This window comes from Cucurbita pepo, chromosome 9 (assembly GCF_057944985.1).
Source record: "Cucurbita pepo subsp. pepo isolate OVF chromosome 9, ASM5794498v1, whole genome shotgun sequence".
NCBI lineage: Eukaryota > Viridiplantae > Streptophyta > Magnoliopsida > Cucurbitales > Cucurbitaceae > Cucurbita > Cucurbita pepo.
The window spans coordinates 60,800-84,837 of record NC_141806.1 but is presented as its reverse complement, the minus strand read 5'-3'; the positions used below and the strand labels follow the sequence as shown (position 1 = coordinate 84,837).

The following is a 24,038-nucleotide window of genomic DNA, read 5'->3' as shown; positions in this document are numbered from 1 at the left end:
TCAGGCGTAAAGATAAAGGGGTTATCTCAATAGGATCGCACGAATGATGCTCCATCGAATCAGTGGAAGCTCCGACAGATTAGATTGACATTAGAAGCAAAAATGTTACAGATACAGGATAAAATGTACAACTAAACTAAACAGGTTCTAACTCCTGCCTAATTGGTTAGGAGAAACGGAAAGCAGATCACGTTCCCATGTAATGGAGCAAAACAAATAATAGAGTGGAAAAAAACAAAGAAGGGATCACACAATTCATTTCTCACGTCTTACTTCTTCCTGTACTGTGCAACTTCAAGGGTTAGATTCCTGTAGTGCAGTCTTACCAGTGTCTTCCTGACCAGATTGCATTTCGTTCTCTGCAGATTCCTTCTCACCTTCCTTGTTCCCAAACAACTTGGATGACAGTAAAGAAGAGACCGCAGCTTTAGCACTTCTCTTCTGTGCCTCTGCCGCCTCAGCCTCTGCCGCCTTCGCTTCAGCTTTCACTCTTTCTTTCTCTTCCATAACTTTAGCTAAATCCCCTTCTCTGTCTTCCTTCCTCAGCTCACCTCTTACAAACTCCTGCAACTCTTCAGTAAATTCAATCCCATCGTCATCCAGAAGAGTATTGACCACATTTAGTATTTCATCTACTTTCCCGGATTCACTTAACGCCTTAATTATAAAACGATAGCTTGAGGCATCCATCTTGATCTTCTTCACCATCATGTCAAAGTAAGAATTTGCTTCCTCAATTTTCCCTAATTTGACCAACTCATCTACCAATCTATTATAAACGACTATATTGGGTCTGAGTCCGGATTCTACCATTTTTCTAAAATATCCAGCTGCATCATCTGGCCTGTTCCCTTTAAAGCAATAATCCATCAACAAGCCATAAGTAAACTCGTCAGGGCTGACTCCCTTATCACCCATCGATCCATAGAGCTCCTCGGCTTCAGCCAACATTCCATTATTACATAATTGTTCGATCAAATTATTGAATGATAAAGTATCTGGGCTACACCTATAATCACCCATCTTCTCGAATATTTCAATGGCATCTCTGAATCTCCCTTCTGTGCAGTATCCATCAACTATCACATTAAAGCTTCCCAAGTTCAATGTCAAACGCCTGGGCGGACTGTGCTCCTTTATCATCCTATCAAACAACACCAAGGCCTCATCAAACTTTCCATTCTTGCATAACGCATCAAGCACAGAATTGTACGCAATGGCGCTCATCTTAACTTCTGAATTAACACCCACAGTCTGCTCATAAAATTTCATTGCTTCCTCCTCCATTCCTCTTATAAAGTACCCCTTTATCAAGCTTCCATAAACAACTCCATCTTCCACAGCCCCTCCTAATTTCTCCTTCAATTCTTCACATAGCTTAAAAACGCCATCGGGATCCGAATTTTTCAGACAGCCCACCATCAGATAATGATAAATAATAGGGTCTGGAACGAAACCTTTCACAGTCATTTCCTCTTTCAGCTCCATTGCCCTCTCCAATTTGTTGTTATCTACCAACCCCTTAATCAAGATCCTGTAAGTCGTGGGCGACGGGTTGAAAGGCGCATCATTGATCAACTGCTTATAGTGTTCCATTGCCGTATCCGGCTTACGACAATCCAAATACGTCTGAAAAATCAAATTGTGAGTAATAATATTGGGAGCGACACCAGCCTGTGTAATAAACCGGTGGAGTGAAAGCAAATCGGAGTACTTTGATTGGCGAAGCTGTGCATTGAGAACGGCATTGACGGTGAAGATCGTGGGTCGACAATTGGAGTAAATGGAATGGCGGGTGAAAAGCGCGGCTTCTTCCAGATCATTTTCACGAATGAGAGTGAGAATGCGGTTGTGGAGGTTAAGGCGATTACCAGAGAGAGCAGAGATATGCTCAGGGAGTTTGGGGGCATTAGGGTTTTGTGGGGATTGAGGTTTAGGAGGCTGCGATTGAGGGCGAGTAGCAGAGGAGGACGAGAGAGGAGGTTCGATGCGGAGGCGGCGCTTCCGACGGCGTCGTTCGGCAGCAGCTTCCTCCGGCGTAGCAAAAGAGAGAAAACGAAGGGCGACGAGGGGAGGAGCCGGTGCATGGTGCCGGAGCAAATGGTGGGATCCGGTTAGGGTTTTGAGGTGCGTCAAGAAGGAAGGTTTCGATAATGCCATCGATAATTTTCGCCGGATTTCAGAGAATCGGTGAGGAGTTAAGAAGGGTTTTGGGTGATAATATGTAGGGAATGAATTTAAATAAGTGTTTTCTTAAAGTCCCAAACAATCGAGGGCCTTATGGCCCTTATGGCCCATGTACCTATTTTCTGAAAGCCCATAGGCTTTCTAAAACAGTATTTTTAATTTTGTCTAATTAAAAATAAATCGACCAATATGCGAAATTAATTTGTAGGTATGTTTATTTCACATCTTGGGTATATTATTTCGATTTTGTTTCTGACAACCATTTCTACGAGTAACTCGTAGAAATCTAACAATATAACATTAACAAATGTTATGCCGGTCTGGTGTCTCTCCAAACTATCAACGGAGTCAGTAATATTCAATAAAGTTACTATAAAGCTGAAAAGTCGAAGATGAAGGAAATGTATGTCGAAATGGGTATACGTAAAATATCGACAACAAGCATAAGGTGGGAATTATGAGAAATCTAAGACCACAGTCACTTTAGCCCACAAGCTCGCAAATATCTAGCCGTGCTCTCCTTAGTTTAGTTAGCTGTTTTCGCCTCACTGCCCCTACCTTCGTCTTCATCTTCTTGCCACCCTATTCTCCAACTCTCCCCTACTGTATTCTCCTCAACACTTCCTTCCTATCACCTTACACTCAGACCTTTCACACAAACAGAGAAAAAAATTCCCTCAGACCAAACCAAGGAGACTGATAATCCAAGGGGGTCTCTGCAATTGGTGCAAAGAAGGATTGCCTGTAGTTTCAGAAGAGTAAGGTATCGAATGAGGATGTTGCAAACCTTTTGACATTCTAAGCCTTTGAACATTCCAACCCTAAATATTGATCATTTCAAGAGTTAATTGAGAGAGAATGAGAGGAATCGCACGAGCAATAACTCAATAGAATTTAGACACAATAGTCCAAAAATGACTCTCCAATGTATGATATGGTATTAAAAAACAAAGCTATTCAAACTCATCAACAAGGCTACGTATTTCCGCGGCTTTTCCTTGTAACGATTATAGAATCATCAATGTTAAAACTATGGCGTTAATGTAATAAATGAAACAGAAACCTCTCCCTCCCCACGGTCGTCTTTTTTTCTGCACCAATGTGGAGAACAGTCGGGATCTCTCTCAAGAGTCATCTTCGTCTGATCCAACATTTTCTGGAGAAATGCCAAACTTCGAGAACTCGCTCAACACTGCTCGAATATGAGAATCACTCAGTTCTGTCTGTTGCGACCCTAATCCAGCGTACTCACTAGCAACAACCTTTGTCTTTCTCGATGAGAAGAGAGCGGTCTCCAAATCTGACTGTGACAGTGGCCTCGGTGACTGAAAAGTAATCATGTGAAAGAAACTGAGTAACGTCCAAAAAATGGTCAAAAAGAATATTGCAAGACCGCTCAAATTTAGAATATAAATAACACTTCCAATCCAAAGGATACCCAATACTTTAACATTGATTCAAATAGAAACGTTGACCAAGGCTGGCAGATAAAACATCAGAAACAAGGCAAACAAGGTTGATGATAACTTACATTAGATTGTTTTCCTTCCTTTTCTTCATCCAGTAGATCCCTGATTGGGAAATATGCCGCTTTCTTGCAGAGCTCGAGAAGATCTGAACCAGTATACCCCTCGCATAAGTTAGCTATGTGATCATAGTCAACGTTGTCTTCAACCCTCTCACCCTTCAAAATCACCTTTAGTATCTCAGCCCTCTCCCGATTGTTAGGTATCCCAATTTCAAATGCCTGAGGAAGTCGTCTTAAAATTGCTTCATCAAGTTCTGAAGGACGATTGGTAGCAGCAAGGACCATTACGCGTGCATTCTCTGTAGAACCAGAATAGAATTCATCAAGAAAGAGCTTATCCAACAAACGAGTATAGCAAATTAGATATTAAAAAAAGGGTCACGGCCAATATACTAACAGACAAAGAATATTTCCTTCTTTTATCTCAATTTTTAAATGTTAATTTTTGTGATGAATTATAAAAGCACACCAACTATCACTTAAAAAAAAAAAAATCAATAGTCCTAGAAACTCACGATCTGTGGTAAATCCATCCCACAAAGCCATAAACTCAGTTTTCATGTTTGACAAAGCTTCATGATCACTAGAGCGTCGTTGACTCAAGAAACTGTCGACCTCATCAATAAAGATAATAGAAGGCTGAAGTTTATAAGCCAAGCTAAATACAGCAGCCACTGCAAAATAATACTTCATATGAGTTAGAACATCAAGGCAACAAAGGACAAAATAGCATTTGTGTCTGATTATGGTCAATTATATAATTTTTTAATGCAATAATCAATTCAAAGTAGACCTAGTATTCTTATGTATTTAATTGCTATATTGTCACTGAAGAAGATATATTTACACCTAATTGTGTATTTCATAGGTCATACATGGCTACACAATATTCTACTTTTACGCAGATCAAAAGCAAGTCATCCCCGGTGGGCTTCTTCCTTAATATAGGATGACATGAATAAAGCCTCCTTGATCCATTCATTGATCGCATCCCCTGCCATCAACATATAACTGTTTTTTCAGTTAATTTTAACGTGCCTCTCTTTACTCAGATGAGGAACTTCTGCGTTTCTTCCTGGCAAGCAAAAATCATGTTGCATAAGGGATTGATTGCCTCATGCCTTGAAAAGCTTACTCAGCACTTGAATATTGTATACTTCCATAACACTAGTAATTACCATCAGAAGGATAGTTGATCAAGTAACAGAATAATACAAAACCTGAGTCATAATAATATAAATGCAGCACCAATGTCATTCTGCAAACCAGAACATAAACCTGACATAACAGTAAACGGGATGAAAAAACCTCCAGTTAGCAATAAAATTGCTAGTATAGTGTCTATTCTCTAAGTTATCCTTTATGTCTTGGTCTTTGCGATGGTGGTTGCTGCTCTGACATGCGATTGTGTTGGGATGGTAACTAAATCTTTGGGAGTTGTTTTATTGGGGGAGTTCTAGCTTCTCAAATGCTTGAATATTGTAAATTCCCTTTCTCATATAACAACATTTTCTATTAATTTTCCCTTCCATTTTTTATTCCCATCAAATAGGTATTGGAGCATTCATTCTCGCCATAGATTTCATATGGAATTTCTACTAGAAGTGCAAAGCCTACTGCTAAAATTAACTCAGGAATTAATGCATCCTGGTGATAAAAGAGATTCAAAAATAGGTTAAAAAAATATATTAATACTAAGTTGGGACAATCAGGTCCTAAAGATTGATGAATGGAAGTAACAAATGAAAGTAATAAAATTCCAAGCAACAATGATGTTTGAGTAGAAACTAGAGGAAAAAGGCAAGTCGAACCTGGACAGAGCCACCAAAAAAATGAATCCTATACAGAAGATATCAAACACTCACAATCCTAAGTAGACGATGGCTGAATGTTGACAACCATTCTAAAGAATGCTGACAAATGCACAAAAGGCTATATAAAAAGGTCTTTAGTTTTTTTTTTTCATGGAAGGAGCTTGGCAAACAAAAGGAGACAGGAGCCAAAAACTAGTGTGGGTGCTAAGGCCTCGCTTGTAGATCAAGGGGAGTGAGAAGAACAATTAGAAAAATGGTGGGTATATTTGAGGGGAAGTAGTGCAATAAAATAGAGGCTGTATGGCTGTGGGGGAGGGAAAGAGGGTGATGACAGTAAACAACTTCCTGATACATTTAATGTCTACTTATAGTTCCTCTCACAATGCAAAGAGGGTTAGGACTCCTACTTTTAGTTCCAATCACATTGATGCCTAACTTAATAATAGGGAGAGACAAAAAAAAAAAATGTTGGACAGCTATAATTCAGCAATAGGTGACAATGTCACAGCCATTGCTATGATTTCTTAGTCATGACATATAAGGCAATCAAATCTTCAAAACTAAGTATGATTGCAATTTTTATCTCAACAATCAATAAAAAACCAACACCTAAAATATGCAAAACTACAACGAGTTTCCATATAGAAGCAGATAAGGGTATTGTTTTATAATAATAATTGATTCCCGGTTTCTAGTTTTGTTCTGCATCAATATTGGAGAACAAACTAGATTCCACATCATATACACACTTCCAACTTACATGACCTGATCAACTAAAAGAATCTTTTTTACCATACCAGCTACAAGGAGTGCAGTTCTTAGATTGTAATTTATTCTTTGAATAATTTGATAATACAAAACTAATGAATTAGATGCAATTAATTGGAAGGTCTTTTTTTCGGTAAGCTTCAGAGCTCATTGAAGAAAATCACTTGAGCCAACAAATATATATATTAAGCAAATCTCACTACAAAGCATGATGAAAACAGCATTTAAGGATCTAAATTGTTCGTTCATCTTGACCGTGTAACCTAGCTAGCTTGTTGCAAACTACGCCATAAAGTTGAAGCAATACTCGCATAATAAAGCATATTTTTCCAGAATGAGCAAGGAAAACCTTGAGCCAAGAATGTGGTTAAAGAATGATCTAAAACTTTCAAGCTTACCAAGCTTCTGTGCATCACCAAACCACTTGCTCATCAGATTTGAAATCCTAACATTAATAAAAACTGCTCCCGACTCCTTTGCAATAGCTTTTGCAAGCATAGTTTTTCCTGTACCAGGTGGCCCATAAAGCAATACGCCTTTCTGGGGTCCTAAAAGCTTCCCGTGTGAAAATAACTCAGGTCTCTTAAGAGGAAGTATCACAAGTTCATATAATGCTTGCTTGATAGTCTCCAATCCTCCAATAGAATTAAATTCCACATCGATGTGATCGGGATTTATAACATCACAGGCAATGACATCCTGTAGAAAGAAAAATGATCAGGGAGAAACGATAACGATCGAGGGATTCAAATGAGAATGGGTAGTATTATGAATTCCAAGTTAAAGTAAAGATTCACGCATCATGAATCCACGTGCATTGAGCTTAAACAGTACACATTCTTCCGTTAATTATCACCTTTTCCTAGACTATGCAGTAAATTTCACACCATAATCGGCATATCAATCCCATGAACAAATATATGCAAGAAAGCAAACTTCTTACACATAAAATAGTAGAAGACATTTACTAGATGTGAGATTTTGGACCGAACCCACAGCCCATACGTCAAGTGCAAACAATATAACAAGAACCTCGAGTAATGAATAGAACCGATCATAGAACATTTAAAACAAGCTAGTCCTCTACAGGAAGCTGCAAAGATAAATGATAACAAAGATAGAAATAAATGTCGTGTTCCCGTTTAGAACAATAAAGAAGCTACTTTGTTGCATTCATTTCTTTTTCCTCAATCAGAAAGAACGAAACAGGTACCTCATAAGGGTTAGTCTCAATAAGTGGGCGGCCCAAGCGTTTGGCTATCTCCTTCTTATGCTCGAGAGCTTTCTTTGAAGCCTCACGGTTGGGGTCAAGGTGTCGAAGGCCTGCGAACAATACCAAACAACTTAAAGCGGCACTGGCTGCGTAGAGTATGAGCTCCTGCAAGAACTTGGTCTCTGATGAAACCCCCATGGAGGATTCTCTCCCAACAAAAACAAGCAGCAAAGAGCGGGTGAAAGCTTCCACGAAATTCAACAACAAACGAAGCTGGGAATTCTCTCCCGCGAATTATGAAACCAGAAGCGACGAAGAGAATTAAACAGGGAGCCCCTCGGTCTCGGGAGACGGAAGGGACCGCAGAAGTGGAGAAGGAGAAAGTGAAGGCGAAAGGAATTGAGTTTCGTCTTGATTTTGGATCAAGTATTGGGCCCTTGACTTCGGATCAAGTATTGGGCCCTTGACTTCGGATCAAGTATTGGGCCATTGACTTCGGATCAAGTATTGGGCCCTTGACTTCGGATCAAGTATTGGGCCCTTGACTTCGGATCAAGTATTGGGCCCTTGACTTCGGATCAAGTATTGGGCCCTTGACTTCGGATCAAGTATTGGGCCCTTGACTTCGGATCAAGTATTGGGCCCTTGACTTCGGATCAAGTATTGGGCCCTTGACTTCGGATCAAGTATTGGGCCCTTGACTTCGGATCAAGTATTGGGCCCTTGACTTCGGATCAAGTATTGGGCCCTTGACTTCGGATCAAGTATTGGGCCCTTGACTTCGGATCAAGTATTGGGCCCTTGACTTCGGATCAAGTATTGGGCCCTTGACTTCGGATCAAGTATTGGGCCCTTGACTTCGGATCAAGTATTGGGCCCTTGATTTTGGGCCAAAGAATTAGGTGGACATCCAAGATTTTATTAAATTCTTTTTAGAATTATAGAAATTAAATTCTCAACAATTAAGTTTGTAATTTTATTTATAAAAATAAATTTCGTTTATAGGAGGCAGATTTATGAGGTCCATATAAAAAGAATTGAATATTTATAGAAAAAGTAAAGTATATGTTCCAAAGATTTAGAAAAGCAAAAATGTGCTTCAGTTTCACCGCAAAGGTACCAATCAAGTCATACCCATTGGGCATTGCCATTTCGAAACCACCCTCCCATTCCAGTCACTTCTCCAAATTCATTAAACAACACCTCACAAAATTCAGCTTCAATTCTAAGCTTATACTTGTACTTTCTTTTTCTCCTTTTTATTTGTTCTTTCATGGAACAAACTACTAAAGAAAATATATATATAGAAAACAAATCACTTTAAAAGGAGCCAATTAAAAATTTGTTTGAAACATCCGGTGTTAATTACATTGTTTTTTAATTTATTTTAAGTACAACCAATAATATTTCTTAATTACTTTGAAATTCTTACATTTTTTTCCAAAATTAGAGAGCATGAATATGATGCAGATAAGGGAAGTGATTGGGATTCTGTTTACTTTACGCTCCTTTCCGTCTTAAAAAAAGACAGGATCTTTTTCCCCTTTTCACCAAAAAAACAAAAAAAACAAAAAGAAAAAAGAGAGAGAGAGTCGTAGAAATAAATAATAATGTTGATGGCAATGAAATTGGTTGAACCAAAGTCGCGTGGTTCCCACGTGACAGCTTAATAAAAGCCAAAGCCTTTCCATTCACCGGACAATCCATTCTCGGATCACCAACCAACCTTCGCTCTTCCTACTAACAAATGAGGTTTGAAAATTGTTAGTTGTTGTTGGTTGAGGCTAATTTATGATAAACCATCCCTTCATTATCTGTCTTTTTCAAGTTTTTTTATATTAAATTGTCTTTTAAGTTTTTGATATTAAATTGCGTGCTGTAGCCCTCAATCTCCAACACCCAACTCCTTTTTTCATTTCCCCTTTTCCCTTTTCGCGACGAACTTCAACGCTTCTCACTGTTGACTTATTGGGCGCAATCTGCTCGGCTCTCGTCCTTTTCGGAGCTGAGCGAAGTCAACTTTCGATTGCTCATTGGAATTTCAACCGGCATGAGGAAAATGAAACGGTAGAAAAAAAAAAAAAAGCAAAAAGCAAAAGAAAGGTATGGTTGAGCTTTCAAATTGAAGTTGTAGCTGTGTAGTACCAAGTCGGGTTATTGTACTTCCATGCAGTACAAAACATTTTGGCCCGGTTTGGTAGGATCTTGAATTCCCACTCAATATAAGAAAACTGGGGCTTCCTGTTTTTGTGCCGCGTAATGTCATTAGGGTGGTTGGGTAGAGTTGTGAGAGACTGAGGAGTTTTGAAGATCCCCTTTGGAATATAATCGGGAGTCAAAGCAGCGATAGAGGACCTGAAGGTAGAAAATCGATGTTTGAAGGAGGGCAGTCATCAGCCACTTGCCTTCGTGTTTCCCTGGGCTGAATCCTGATTCAGTATCTTGTTCAACAAAAAGGAAAACAGCCCCCCAAGTCAAAACTTTTGAATTTTCATCCTGAAGAACAAGAAGCCTGAAACTACGGTACGTTCCTTTGTGGGGTTGAATTTGTTGCCTTTATTCTCATCTGGTATTGAACTATATTTAGACGTTACTTGCTTGAAACGATGAAGATTGTAGATACCTGAATCGGATTGGATTGAACAATTTGGTCGTTCAAATGAGGAACTCGAGCCTCGAAGTGCAAGAAATTGAGGGTGCTGAAACTGTAGACGAAGAGAAGACTAGAGATGAGGCGGAGGATGTAAAAAAACTGGCACCTTGGACTAGACAGATTACAGTTCGGGGTGTTATTGCAAGCATAGCAATAGGAATCATGTACAGTGTAATAGTGATGAAGCTTAATCTTACAACAGGTTTGGTCCCAAATTTGAACGTCTCGGCTGCTCTTATTGCCTACGTCTTTATAAAGACATGGACTACGCTGCTTGAGAAAGCTGGAATTGTATCCACTCCCTTTACACGACAGGAAAATACTGTAATTCAGACATGTGCTGTCGCTTGTTATAGCATTGCTGTTGGAGGTCAGTGAGCTGTGTGCTACCAAAATGTTTGCCATGGAAATACGCTTTGTTTCTGTGTTTGATGTTCATGTTGTGGTTTTGCAGGCGGCTTTGGATCCTACTTGTTTGGTTTGAGCAGGAAGACATACGAGCAAGCAGGCATAAACACAGAAGGAAATCCTCCTGGAAGTACCAAAGAACCTGGAATTGGTTGGATGACTGCCTTCCTCTCCGTCAGCAGTTTTGTAGGACTTCTTGCCTTGGTGCCCCTACGAAAGGTAATATTTCTTTCTGGTACAACTTATGTGCCAGAGATGTTTGTATGGTTTATTAATGCCAATGCCATCTTGAATTGTATTGCAGATCATGATACTAGATTATAAGTTGGCTTATCCCAGTGGAACTGCAACTGCTGTTCTCATAAATGGTTTCCACACACCAAAAGGAGACAAGATGGCGAAGTATGCAATCCCCCCATCTTCTCCTAACCAAAGTATAATCTTTAAAACTTAATTGTACGGAACTTGAGTTGAAATCAACTCAAAAGAACTGCTTTTTTTCTTTTTTTTTAATACCAGGAAGCAGGTTCATGGATTCATGAAGTACTTTTCATTCAGTTTTCTCTGGGCTCTTTTTCAATGGTTTTATTCTGGGGGAGACAAATGTGGATTCTCACAGTTTCCTACATTTGGATTGAAAGCTTGGAAAAATTCGTGGGTGCTCAACATCTTGCCCCTTTGCGTCTTCTTTCTCCGTACTTGGAATTGGTTTTTCTCCCTCAAACTGACTGCCCAAGTATTTTGCAGGTTCTACTTTGATTTCAGCTTGACTTATATTGGAGCAGGGATGATATGCTCCCATATTGTGAACTTGTCGTTGCTTCTCGGTGCGATTCTTTCTTGGGGCATAATGTGGCCCTTAATGGAGGAACTTAAAGGGGAATGGTATCCTGGATCTCTTCCACAGAGCAGTATGAAAAGTCTCAATGGTTACAAGGTACGAAGTAGGAAATGGGGCGTTTCTTTGACATCATGGACATCATTATTGAAGTCTATGCTGAATTATTTTTCTTGTTCCCTTGTTTGGTACAGGTGTTTGTATCAATTGCTCTGATACTTGGAGATGGGCTTTATCATTTCCTTAAGATTCTGTATTTCACTGCCTCGAGCATGTATGCAAAAGCAACCAACAAGAAGCTCAAAACATGTAAAATGATGATTCTATATGTTGTTTCCTTCAATTTATCTGCTCAATCTTAGCGTGAAGCTAAGTTACCTCTCACCACTTGCAGCACTGTCCACTAGCATAGTGCATAATGCTGCAACTTGTGTGTCGGGGGATAGTAGCAGATGTGCCAATTTCCAAGTTTCATTTAATTAATTATGACATAGTGCGTACATGTATGCAGTCCCGGATGACAACCTGGTTCAAACTTTTGATGATCATCGACGAAATGAAGTATTCTTAAGAGATGGAATTCCAATATGGGTGGCAGTTATAGGGTACGTCTGCTTCTCCATCGTCTCTATCATCGTAATCCCGATCATGTTCCCGGAGGTGAAGTGGTATTACATAGTTGTTGCCTATACTTTGGCACCTTCTCTTAGCTTTTGCAATGCATATGGTGCTGGTCTAACTGACATGAATATGGCATATAACTACGGAAAAGTGGCTCTGTTCGTGCTTGCTGCCATGGCTGGTAAAAATGATGGTGTAGTTGCAGGACTTGTGGGATGTGGTTTGATTAAGTCTATTGTTTCCATCTCCTCTGATTTGATGCATGATTTCAAGACTGGCCATCTCACACTCACATCTCCAAGATCCATGCTTGTAAGCCAAGCTATTGGGACAGCGGTAGGCTGCATTGTAGCTCCTCTCACATTCTTTATATTCTACAAGGCTTTTGATTTGGCCGACCCAGATGGTGAATATAAGGTCCCATATGCCATCATATACAGAAACATGGCTATCCTAGGAGTTGAAGGCTTCTCAGCTCTGCCCCAGCATTGCTTGCAGCTATGTTATGGGTTCTTCGGCTTTGCCATAGCAGCCAACTTGATGAGAGATTGTATCCCTAAAAAGTTTGGTAAATGGATCCCACTACCGATGGCCATGGCTGTGCCCTTCCTTGTTGGTGCATATTTCGCAATTGATATGTGCATTGGTAGCTTGATCGTGTTCGTGTGGCACTATCTGAATAGTCAAAAGGCAGGATTGATGGTTCCAGCCGTTGCCTCTGGTTTGATATGTGGAGAAGGTTTATGGATTCTTCCTTCATCAATTCTTGCCTTGGCTAAGGTCCATCCCCCAATCTGCATGAGCTTTTTCCCTTCCAGTAAAAGTTGAATCTAGAAAGAGAGTATTAGATATAAACTTTGTTAGTATAGATAGAATTTTATGCATAACTCAAGATGTAGAGAAGCTGCAAACTCTTGTATCCTCCTGTATTAATTAAAGCTTAATAAAATATTTTATGGAAGTATTGAATCAAACTGCATCAACAAAACATATTCTTGACCTTAATATTGGCATGCATTCTCATAACACTTTTGCAAAGTGTTATCCTCCTCTACTAAACAAATTTATTTTAAAATCAGTCATTCACATAGAAACATGTGATTGACCTGTTGTCATTGAGTTCATCAGTGCATGAATCATCCTAGACTAAAATCTGTTTATTTTGATGTCAAGGGGAAAAGAGCGTGAACTTCATGAAGGCAACTCATTGTGGAAGGAGAAACTGCCGGTTACTATGGCAAGACTATAGCTGAACAGATGGAACGCAGCCAAATGGTAACTTCGCAGCAATGGAGACGTTTAGAAAATGAAATGAATTTATGTCAATCAACTGACGTTCAGCTTCAGTAATTAAAAACATTGATATATTGAATGGGTTATTTCATTGATTTTATTGAAAGAAGCTTTTTGAAAAGTATGTCGATTACAATGATGCAGACCAATCACATACCGTTAAACTAAAGAAAAGAGTTTGGTGGATAAGGATCCTTGACTGCGTGTGAGCAACCAAATACTTAGCATAGATAAGACATACGACATAAAGATGCGGTGGATGACAATGGCTTTAAATTCGAAGGCTCTGTCTCACACACTTCAAGAAGTGGCAATAATTCTAAGGCTCGCATTTTAAGAAGCGGCGAAGTGCAACAACCAAGACACAGAAGGGTACGACTCATTTTGTTTGTCAACCTCTCTCAAAAATGTTTAAATGATGAATACTGAATAGTCAAACAGAAAATCTCAACCAAATTCCTGCAGAAAGCTCGCAACTTACCTTAGATGCCAAAGGCAAAGAGGTAGAGCTAACAAAAATTGAGCCCTATAAAGTGAAAGAAACGAACTTCTAAGCATAGTTAAGATATTGAAACATAATTTAATTTATAAAGAGCCAAGTTATACTTAAGATTAGCTAGCAGTAGAGATGATCAGTTTGAAGAATCACAAGATGGAACTTCTCAAAGGCTAGAAACTAGATTTAGGAATAAAGCTTGGACAATTCAGCAAATGGACAACGAGTTCAAGTAAATAGAAGCAGAGAACACCTTCCCAGTTGATGGAACAACTCACCGTTGATTTAAGGCTCCTGTCAGTTCATTTTCCTACTCGCTAACCAAATGCTAAACCCAATGTTGGTGGAGCAAGATCCTTTTTCTTTGTGTTTCATCAGTAAATGAAAATCTCCAACGTTTCTCAACTTGCTTCGACATCAACCTCTAAATAACAATGCTGGACCCACACGAATAACGTGTTTTTTGCAAAGTTCAGCCTGCTTAGCATAATTAACTCAATGTACTTAGACATCCCCAAGTTGATCTTTCCCACTCATCACAACATATATGATGCTCGGATCAACAGATATCATTAAGCTCAACATTATGACTACGCTCAACAAAACCCCATGAACGAGTTCAGAGCTTCTTCTGGGCATCTCTTTCATTGATGACCCAGATCCCCAACACTTTTTTATTTTTGCAAGATATTTGGTAGGAACTAAGAGATCTGATCTCGGAAAGATATCGACTAAAATTCTTGAATATAGACTTTGGTTAACTGGAAACAGATTACATGAACCAAGTTCACAAAAAAACAACCCAACAATGTAGACCAGAAGTTATTACTCCAGCTAAACGTACACCAATGACCTAATATTTTCTACTTTTTCAAAATTCATTCTCGTGCTTGTCGATAGGCTACTCCCATTTTCAGCTATTATGCAGCCACTCTGAAACAGATCAAGGTGAGGATGCAATGTTATGCAAATTATAGTGATTCATCATTAAAATCCGTCACTACAACTTGAGTGAGCTTGAGTGAGCTACAAGAATGTGAGCAAAAGAAACATCTGGCTACCCCCTTGAATAAGAGCCAAGAGAGCTGCACTTTCTCCGAGCAGAAGCCTAGATACGGGTCCAGGAAGAATGGCACGTAAACTAACAACCCAACAATTGGGCATTTACTCGTTAAATCGAGGTTTCTATCTTCTCATGGAGGGTCACCACCAAATCATGAGCACCGTCCAATAGTTTCCATACATCAAGTTGCCCGGCCATACTGTTACACTCCCTTATTATTTCGTCCATGCTGTTGTATTTCTCTATAATCAACTTTCTCTTCTGCAATACCGAGGCAGCAATTGCGTAGAGCAGCAGATCCTCCGTGGGTGGGGCTCGTTGCCTAATCCTGCTCCAAGATGATTTACCTACACCAGCTCTAATAGCTGCCTGATCAGCCCACATCACCTCCCATAGGCACAGTGTCTGTTCAAAAGTTAATTCCCTTCTAAAGAGTACCACAACCATCCTATAAACAAAAAAGCAATCCTCCGCTTCGAGATTTTGCAGGTGTCTGTAAAGGTGGGAGTCCTTGAACCTGATGATCCTAGATACAATGTTCAGTTGCTTTCGAATCCCAACCTCATCAAGCCTAAAATTATGCCGAGCTTTCCGCATGAACCCTACAAAGCACCAGAATGCCTCATGATCTTCAGTTATCACGGTAATTATAGGAGAAAGCAGATCACTCATTCCTTGGCAATACCCAATTTCAGGATCATAAAGAGCATATGCTTCAAGAATGGTGACCAACCTAGAAGCATGAAAGATCCTGGATGGCTCTAGGTGATCGTAATCTTTCAAACCAACAACCTCAGCCAAATGCCTAGCCTTATCATCCGATACTGCTGCTTGGGATGGTGCATATGCTATCCATTCTGCATTTGCACGTACTGCATCAAGACGGATGATCCGCTGCCATGTTGTAAAGTCTTCATTACTGCGAAATTTGGATGTAACCTCAACCAAGGGAGACAAATTTTTGGAGGTGAAATCAGGATCATTATCTTCTCTACCATCAGAGGAAGGGAATGTATGACTAACTTCAGGATCCCCAGACGAATCTGAGTCGGATGATTCAGTATTTAGAACAGAAGCATCAGCATTTGTCATCCCTCTAGAACTGTCATCCTCTTCCAACAAAACCCCCGAGTTTAAACCCCTTTCATCACTAGAAATTGATTCTCTAGCACTTATCACATCTCCCAAACTAGGAGAGTCATCACCATGAGCAACATGCTGATTGTCCCCCTCCTTGTTGCAGTTCATTGAAGAGTCATCACCACGAGCAACATGCTGATTGTCCCCCTCCTTGTTGCAGTTCATTGAAGAGTCATCACCATGAGCAGCATGCTGAATGCCCCCCTCCTTGTGGCAGTTCATATCATCATCATTCAACTTCATACTCTCATCCCCAAACTTCAGTAAAGATCGGCATTGTTTGCGAAGCCTTTCATATTCTTTCCTGCATTATATATGTACCACCTTAAAGTTTAAACTGCCAACTCAGAGCACAGCTTTAGGTGGGTAAAATACCCCCACCAACTTATCCAAGAAAAATAGAATTAAATAATATTAGCACTTGACATATACCTCTTCTGTACTCTTACAGCATCTCTTTCTTCTTCAGAACTGGTCAAGTCATAGCTGTTGAAAACATTAGTGGTCATGTCAATACACATTTTGCACACAGCACGATGTTGAACAATACCAAGCATCACAAACACATAGCACAGTAGTACAGCAGGCATATATAGCATGACATGAATCTTCAAAATGAGGGTGTCGCTATGACTAATCCTATAGAGAAGTTAACAAAATATGTATACAGTTTTTTCTTTTGGTAAGAAATGGTGAATGTATTACGACAAAAAAGGCAAACAACCTAGGGGCAGGTGTAGATGAAACCCAGCCTAAAAGACTATAAAAGAAATGTAGAAAATAAATAAAAGATCTTTTTTCTAAAAAGATAAAAAAATAAAAAAGAAGGAAGGAAAGCAGAATGGCAAGCACGCAAGTTGGAGAAGATGGCCGTACAGTCAACGGTTAGTTTCTTGACCCACATTCCTTTCTTTTTTAACAAATTTGAAGCTAGTCAATTTCACTGGTGTTAATTCTTTTTATTTAATTTAGGACATATTGAGGAATTTTGGAGAAATTTGGAATATCCTCGAAGACCCAAAACAAGCTTAGGAAGTATACAATCAACTAAGTAACCATACGGAGCAAGTCGATTAGGATTGAGGACAATGATTGAGTATTATGTTTAGGAGCCTAGTTCAACCTATTCTTATGATAACTTTGCTTAGATAATGTGAAAAGTTTACAACTTAGTCCTACTTACATTTATACAGCTTCCGCTCGCATGGTTGTGAACTCAGATAGATCATTAGGCTTTTATGCTTTCCAGATTGTTGAAGTTTGATCATTATCACTCCATGAGCATGACTGACATGTTGTATTTCTTCATACGTTTATTATGCATGATTTAGGGTTTGGATAACCAGTTATTGCCCAGTAACGAATTTGACTATTGCTATGTGCCATAGAGTGCTGGCTAGTCGTGGTATCCATAGACTATGAGTCATTGTTTCATGTATTTTGGTCCTAGTACTTAGTCATGAATTCCATAGCCTCCTTCGGTTGACTAGGTACCTTGTAGGAACAGATAGGGCACAACCCCTATTTGTGAACTAACCAACAGTGGTTAGGGTCTACTTGTTACACATGACTTAGTTGTCACCCATAGAGAATTTTGGGAGTCATAGAGGGTATACTACTGAAGTACTTACGGTGGTGCCTAGTGGGGAGAGGCCATGACTAAGTGGCGTAGTGACAAGTAGTTTTACTATTCTAACCCGATGAGGGTACATGAGCAGGTACTTTTACTGTTCTAACTCAATGAGGGTACATGAGCAAGTAGTTTCCTGTTCCAGCCTAAAAAGGGCATAGTGACATGTAGTTTACTAATCGTAGGAACAGGTAAATGTTGCCGGCACCACTAAGGAGAATCCACTGATTAAAGCTCAGTAGGTAGACATGTATGGAGGAGCAAAAAGGGCTCCTCCTAGACTTATGAGTATTACCTTAGGGCCTTTCCATGGGCCAAACGACTCGAGGCGCACTTTGCACAAGACTGACGAAGGACCTAGACATAGATGAAACTTAGAGCCAAGAGGAAACAAAAAACCCTAGGTTGTGAACCTAAGAGGGATTTAGTACTCCTTAAAGGAGGTATGCTGAAAGTTAGTTACGCAGCGACCTACAAAATTTGGTATAGACGTTAAGCCATAGTTTGGCTACCGCTATGTACTGTTATGAGCACATAACCATGCTTCTGTGTGTAGGATTAAGTCTGACAAGAGCCTACAAGTAGGTTGATTACTGAGTATTTTATACTCATCCCATGTTATTCTATTTTTTTCCAGATGGAGTGTAGACCACTATTGATGACAAGAGCGTGCGGAGCCATGCACCTGTAGGGGGTGCCCTTCAAATCGAGTCATCTTCTTTCTTGTCATTTCATTATTATTTTAAATGCTATTGCTCGAATATTATCCTTCTTGTGTCGGTTTTGAATGCATATTTAAATTTCAAATTCCTTGAGTCTCCCGTTTTACAAAAGAAAATTTTACTGCCCTTTTTACCCTTGAGTGTACGTGGAGATCTGTGATACCAAAGATTGGGTAGTTCCAAATGTCTTGAATAAAAAGTGAACAAAATATTTGGGGTTCGTGATACCGAAAATTGGGTCGTTACAAATGTCTTGAATAAAAAGTGAACAAAATATAAGATGACCACATGCAAAAGAGAAAGAGGTTATGGTGGGAAGAAGCATCAGAATGCAGTATCTTTTTTTCTTATGCAGGAATGGCTCTACACCCTTCAATGTTTGCATGATACAAACCTAGTAACATAGTCTCTCCAATTATCGCAGATCATCGATTCCAAAACATCGTGATCGTGTGAACAACAAGCAGAACTTCCAACCTTCATTATACTTCAGAATTGCAGACATGCCGGGACAACCTTCTATGTATATTGGGGCATGATACTCGTTGCTATTATAAAATACAGATCGGATGCGTAGTGCTTAGTAAGAGAAAGGGATGCTAAATAGGGGTGAATCTCCAAGAGACATCTAACTGGCACGGATATGCAATAAGAAGAGGATGAGATCTTAAAAATCATGATGATGGTATAATAGCAATAATAATGAACTAGATAGACACGTTTTGGCTAAGCAAGAAGAGATGATCAAGGAGTTCCTTCTTCATCTTTTTTTTTTCCAATAAAGGAAAGTTTTTGTGGCAAGTTGGGATGTGTTCTAACTTTGAGGAGAGAGGTACAGTAGAATTTTTTGAGGACTTTAGAGATCACCGTTGGTCCCTTGTTAAAGTTTATGTTTATCTTTGGGCTTTGGTGGCAAAACCTTTTTACAATTAACTTTCAGGTCTTATTTTGCTTGACTTGAGACCCTACTTGTGGTGTTTATCCCTTTGTGGACTCTCCCTTTGTATTCCCTTATGATTCTTTAGTTTCTCCATCAATGAAAGCTCAGTTATTGATCAAAAAATAAAATAAATAAATAATGAACTAGATAGAAAGAAACTTGTGCATCAAATCACTCCTTTCTTGCCCACAAACAATGATTGTAAGGATAAAAGAGCAATGTAGAGAAGACCATACAAATCTATACACAAGACCCAAGAGCAAGAGATTTATGCTTTTAACTCCAAAACCTTTAGAGAGGGAAACTTTGGAAAAGATCAACAAACCAGCCTATATATTTTCAAGCTCATTAAGATTACATTGGTCACACAATCTGAGGTTCTGAATTAAAATAGCTCATATATTTGTGTTAAGATGATGCACTTGATAGGAGCCAGAAGAATCAGCATTCTAGCCAAATCCCTCATGGACTGAAGAACTAAAATATTTTGTACATAAAACAAGAGAATAAGCATATGCAAGATCACGAAAAGAAGGGGGCCGGGGATTCACTTACACTCCAAGAAGGAATGGCCAGACCTCTGCTCTAATACTTGGATCTACTCCCTGGTAGACATCATCAGATCAAAATCTAATGGGTAAGTACCTCAAAGTTATGAAAGAAGAAACTTATTCAACGCTGGATAGAAAATGCACGAGACAAAGTGATTTATACTCACTCCACTCCGAACTTTTTTTAAAAACTTAAGGCCGCCATCTCGAAGTTTCCCATCTGGCGTATACAAACCCCTCCATTGTTGCGGTGAAAGTGCGTGCTTTCTTTTCTTGCGTGACCAAGGCGATTTAAGGCGTCCCCTAAGACATGGTTAATACATCGAAGTCAATTCATTTTTAAATTTATCCAATGAAATGGAATACCCTCAGCACGATACACAATTACCTATATATGTACCTCCTTCTAAGGAGGATAATGACACTAATAATTCACCAGTTACAGCTGAAAAATAAAAAGATACTAAAATGATAAAGTACTCTGAATAACCGAAGCAAACTGGAGATTTAGATAGTAACTTCACATTGGTAAGAAAGGAACCTAAATGTGAAGGAAACTAGATACTCCAGAAATGTAAAGGAGACATGGTACTGAGACGACCTAAACACCTAGATTGAGCAAAAGATCAACCCTAGAAAAACGACCAAAACCCGAAATGGCCAAGATCCCTGTCGAAAACTAGGTTTATGCTTAATTTTGAGCTGAATAAGAGAAATGGGAAGCAAAAGAGGAAGGAAAGAGAGACTCACCGATCAGAGGAGGAAGAAGAAGCCGGTGAAGAAGAAGTAACAACGAATAGAACCGAACGCAAATGAACCCATGACGACGAGGCTGACGACAAGGAAGATGAAGGAGGAGGAGAATTGGAATTCGGATCCGGAGACGATGGAGTTGGAGTTTGTTTAAGAGCTCTCATCTATGGAAAATTGACTAGTGGGCATAAAGGAATTGGGGTTGGGTAAATTCCCCTCTTTACTAGCGAATGAACCCCTTCTTTGTGGCCCCTTAGAGATGAATGTGAAATTGTGGGAAGAAAAGATTGCTATGGGTTTTACCTACTGGCAGAGTAGAAGAGAACGACGACCACAGCGAGGCCCGCCAAGGCCGTGACCGCGACGGCTGCATTCGGCCGTGCCCCCGCCATCATCCGGGAGACGAAGCCGCCGCCGACGCCGAAGGAGCGGGCGATGTCGGTGCCGGAGGCGATCATAGAGGGGAAGAAGATGCAGATCGGAGCTTCGTTGGCAATGGGTTATCCTTTAGGAGAATGAATCTAAGAGAGGCTTGAAGTATGGTTGGGGGCCAAGAGCATGGAGTTGGCTTTTTCCACGTACGAGAAGGGGAGGAGAGCAAGTTCCTTTTGTATATGCCGCTTTGTCTCTCTCTAGATGCAGAAAAGGAGGAGAGAGAAGAAGAAGAAGAAGACGACGAAGACGAAGAAGAAGAAACACTCATAAGTGGATTACTCCGTCAAGTGTCTCATCCCTGCCCCTACTTTTTACCTTTAAACCCTTTCTTTTGCTCATCTTCACTGCCACCTCATCCCCTAACCTCCCAAATTTTCTATTTTCAATCATCTTTGCGAATCAACATACTAAACATTCATTTAATTAAACCATTAATCATTCAAAAAAATATGTATCTTCTTTTAATTCGTTCGTTACTTTTAACATTTGACTCCTCAACACTGGGCTGAAATTAGCCCGAGGTTGGGCCAAAGGAGCCCATTTTGCATCCTCAACGTGGCCTCTTCATTTGTGAACTATCCTCAACGTGGCCTCTTGATGACTTTGATTTGGGCTTACATTTGTGAACTATCCTCAACGTGGCCTCTTGATGACTTTGGTTTGGGCTTACATTTGTGAACTATCCTCAACGTGGCCTCTTGATGACTTTGATTTGGGCTTACATTTGTGAACTATCCTCAACGTGGCCTCTTCATGACTTTGATTTGGGCGTACATTTGTGAACTATCCTCAACGTGGCCTCTTCATGACTTCGATTTGGGCTTACATTTGTGAACTGCACACCCAAAGATAAGAGAATCAGACACAATTGGGATACGGTAATCCTGCACCCAAACACCCATCCCTACAAAACCCTAATTCAAAACCATATAAAAGGGGCTTATAATCGCCATTCCAACGAGGAGGTCAGTGTCGCGAAGGCAGAGTTGCTAACCAGAGAGAGCCTTAACGACGACACGACAGGATGCAGATCTTCGTCAAAACCCTTACTGGGAAGACGATTACGTTGGAAGTTGAGTCCAGCGACACCATCGACAATGTCAAAGCTAAGATCCAGGACAAGGAAGGTTCGATTTTTTTTCTAAATTATCTGCTTTTTCAAGCAATATTTCTTCTTCTTCTTTTCATCGTTCTTAATGCATGTGTTTTAGATCTTAATGATTCGCGGTGCATGTTTCAGGTATTCCTCCGGACCAGCAGAGGCTTATCTTCGCTGGGAAGCAGCTTGAGGATGGGCGAACTCTCGCCGACTACAACATCCAGAAGGGTTGGTGCTATGCCTTTCATTGTATTCTCTTTCCTATTAAGAAATAAATCGTGCTAATAAAATTTGAGAAAATAACGTATTGTTTGTTGATTAGGTAATCTCATCCACTGGGTTTGGTATATCTGTAAATCTTCTTTTGCGACCGTCTTGGTTTTAATTTGAATACATGCTTTGCTTGTTGAGTAGCGTTTTGTATGTCATGTGACACCTGTGAGACTCGAAACTGGTTGTGGAGTTTCCGTTCTGACATCGTCAAGTTACACTTTCTGATTCTTGTAAAGAGCTAGGATGTGCTCAAGTACTATCTGAAAATGTTTTCAAACTTGCAGCTATCTATTTTGGTTGCGAAGCAAATAAAAAATTTGAGTTAGTTCATACTTTCCAGTTATATAATATTGCGAATAGGATCTTTTGGTATTAAAAGGTCTCGAAACAATGATTTATTCCAAAATTTAGGGATGTATTTAAAATTTAGGGATGTATTAAAAGTGCAGTGTTCTAAAAAGTGAAAATTGCATCTCATTACCATCATTTTTCTCTTCCTCGTAGAGTCAACTCTGCACTTGGTGCTCAGGCTTCGTGGTGGTATTATTGAGCCTTCTTTGATGGCTTTGGCTAGGAAGTACAATCAGGACAAGATGATCTGCCGCAAGTAAGCTTCTATACTTTTCATTATTTATAAAAAGATGTTCCGATCGGTTCTTCAAGATGGAGGGGTTTGTGGTTTTGTCTTGCAATTAAAATTATACTCGGAGTTGGATGTGTTGGGTGGTTATCCATACCTTTTCTGTTTTAATTTCTTTAGCATTAGTTCAATTTCCAATTAAGTGTATCAACATCCTATGTCTTTAGAAGCTAAAACGTTGCATTAGAGTTAAAATTTATATACGTACGTTTGTGGTGGCTTTCTTAATCATTATCAAAGGTTGCTCACGTACAATTGTATTACAACAGGTGCTATGCCCGCCTGCACCCTCGTGCTGTCAACTGCAGGAAAAAGAAGTGCGGACACAGCAACCAGGTAATTTATTGTTTCCTGGTGTAATTTTCTGATAAATCTGTGAATCTTGCTGCCACTACTTTAACCTTTTTGGGTTAATCATTGACTTGCAGTTGAGGCCAAAGAAGAAGATCAAGTAGACCATTGATTTGGAGAGAGGAAACCTATGCAAAAGTTTATGTTTTTATTTATTTTTGGGTGCATTTATGCTCAGAACTATTTGCTTAACACTCATTAGGAGTTGGAATTGTTGTAATTTTTGTTTCTGCGACATTCTCAGTTATGGTATGTTTTGTTCTTGACTTTGTAGTACCAAATCTTCGGTCATTTTATTTTCCATCAACAGCTCATTTTTGGACTCTTTCCCACTGTTAACAAGTAACTAGAATGCTAAATATTGGGACAACCATAAAAAATAATCGATAATACATTTTGACTGTGAATGGGCTTTGGGAAGAAGCAACTATACAATAATTCAAAATATACTAAAAGTGCCACTACATGAAGATTGGGGATCAGGTATGGCTGATGGTTGAGTCCAATTCTGGTTCAGTTGAAAGTCCATTCGAACGATGATATATGAACACCTTCATAATAATACTATCGTAGCATAATTCTTTCAAAATGATGACAAACACGTTCATAAGAGATCCCAGGA

The 24,038-nt window shown here is 39.6% G+C and overlaps 4 protein-coding genes and 1 pseudogene across 9 annotated transcripts; 2 read left to right on the top strand and 3 right to left on the bottom strand.

Annotated features, from left to right (window-relative positions):
• Positions 1-59: 59 nt before the first annotated feature.
• Positions 60-2,227, bottom strand: LOC111801967 (pentatricopeptide repeat-containing protein At3g49240, mitochondrial pseudogene; annotated as a pseudogene).
• Positions 2,228-3,035: 808 nt separating this feature from the next.
• On the bottom strand, positions 3,036-7,899 carry LOC111802124 (uncharacterized). The gene is made up of 5 exons (XM_023686390.2): positions 7,511-7,899; positions 6,696-6,996; positions 4,231-4,389; positions 3,719-4,014; positions 3,036-3,512 (listed from the first exon to the last, which is right to left on the bottom strand). Exons 1-5 carry the CDS (start codon positions 7,706-7,708, stop codon positions 3,312-3,314), a joined length of 1,155 nt encoding a protein of 384 aa, XP_023542158.1. The 5' UTR covers positions 7,709-7,899; the 3' UTR covers positions 3,036-3,311.
• Positions 7,900-9,174: 1,275 nt separating this feature from the next.
• On the top strand, positions 9,175-13,432 carry LOC111801685 (metal-nicotianamine transporter YSL3). 5 transcript variants are annotated; one of them, XM_087126815.1, is made up of 9 exons: positions 9,175-10,033; positions 10,123-10,533; positions 10,618-10,790; positions 10,876-10,973; positions 11,091-11,225; positions 11,319-11,508; positions 11,604-11,718; positions 11,921-12,810; positions 13,204-13,432. In XM_087126815.1, exons 2-9 carry the CDS (start codon positions 10,170-10,172, stop codon positions 13,216-13,218), a joined length of 1,980 nt encoding a protein of 659 aa, XP_086982941.1. In that variant the 5' UTR covers positions 9,175-10,033; positions 10,123-10,169; the 3' UTR covers positions 13,219-13,432. The 5 variants fall into 5 exon arrangements, with proteins under 5 accessions (XP_086982941.1, XP_086982940.1, XP_086982939.1 ...); XM_087126814.1 differs by lacking the exon at positions 13,204-13,432 and having other exon boundaries at positions 9,177-10,033; positions 10,130-10,533; positions 11,921-13,004; XM_087126813.1 differs by lacking the exon at positions 13,204-13,432 and having other exon boundaries at positions 9,177-10,033; positions 10,098-10,533; positions 11,921-13,004.
• Positions 13,433-14,542: 1,110 nt separating this feature from the next.
• Positions 14,543-21,355, bottom strand: LOC111801686 (rab GTPase-activating protein 22). Of its 2 annotated transcripts, none has more exons than XM_023685790.2 (5): positions 20,922-21,355; positions 20,033-20,168; positions 19,870-19,919; positions 16,455-16,508; positions 14,543-16,326 (listed from the first exon to the last, which is right to left on the bottom strand). In XM_023685790.2, the coding sequence occupies exons 1-5, from the start codon at positions 21,074-21,076 to the stop codon at positions 14,991-14,993; spliced, it is 1,731 nt and encodes a 576-aa protein (XP_023541558.1). In that variant the 5' UTR covers positions 21,077-21,355; the 3' UTR covers positions 14,543-14,990. The 2 variants fall into 2 exon arrangements, with proteins under 2 accessions (XP_023541558.1, XP_023541555.1); XM_023685787.2 differs by having other exon boundaries at positions 20,616-21,065.
• Positions 21,356-22,005: 650 nt separating this feature from the next.
• On the top strand, positions 22,006-23,717 carry LOC111801689 (ubiquitin-ribosomal protein eL40 fusion protein). The gene is made up of 5 exons (XM_023685795.2): positions 22,006-22,180; positions 22,294-22,380; positions 22,930-23,032; positions 23,335-23,401; positions 23,494-23,717. Exons 1-5 carry the CDS (start codon positions 22,078-22,080, stop codon positions 23,518-23,520), a joined length of 387 nt encoding a protein of 128 aa, XP_023541563.1. The 5' UTR covers positions 22,006-22,077; the 3' UTR covers positions 23,521-23,717.
• The last annotated feature ends 321 nt before the right edge of the window (positions 23,718-24,038 follow it).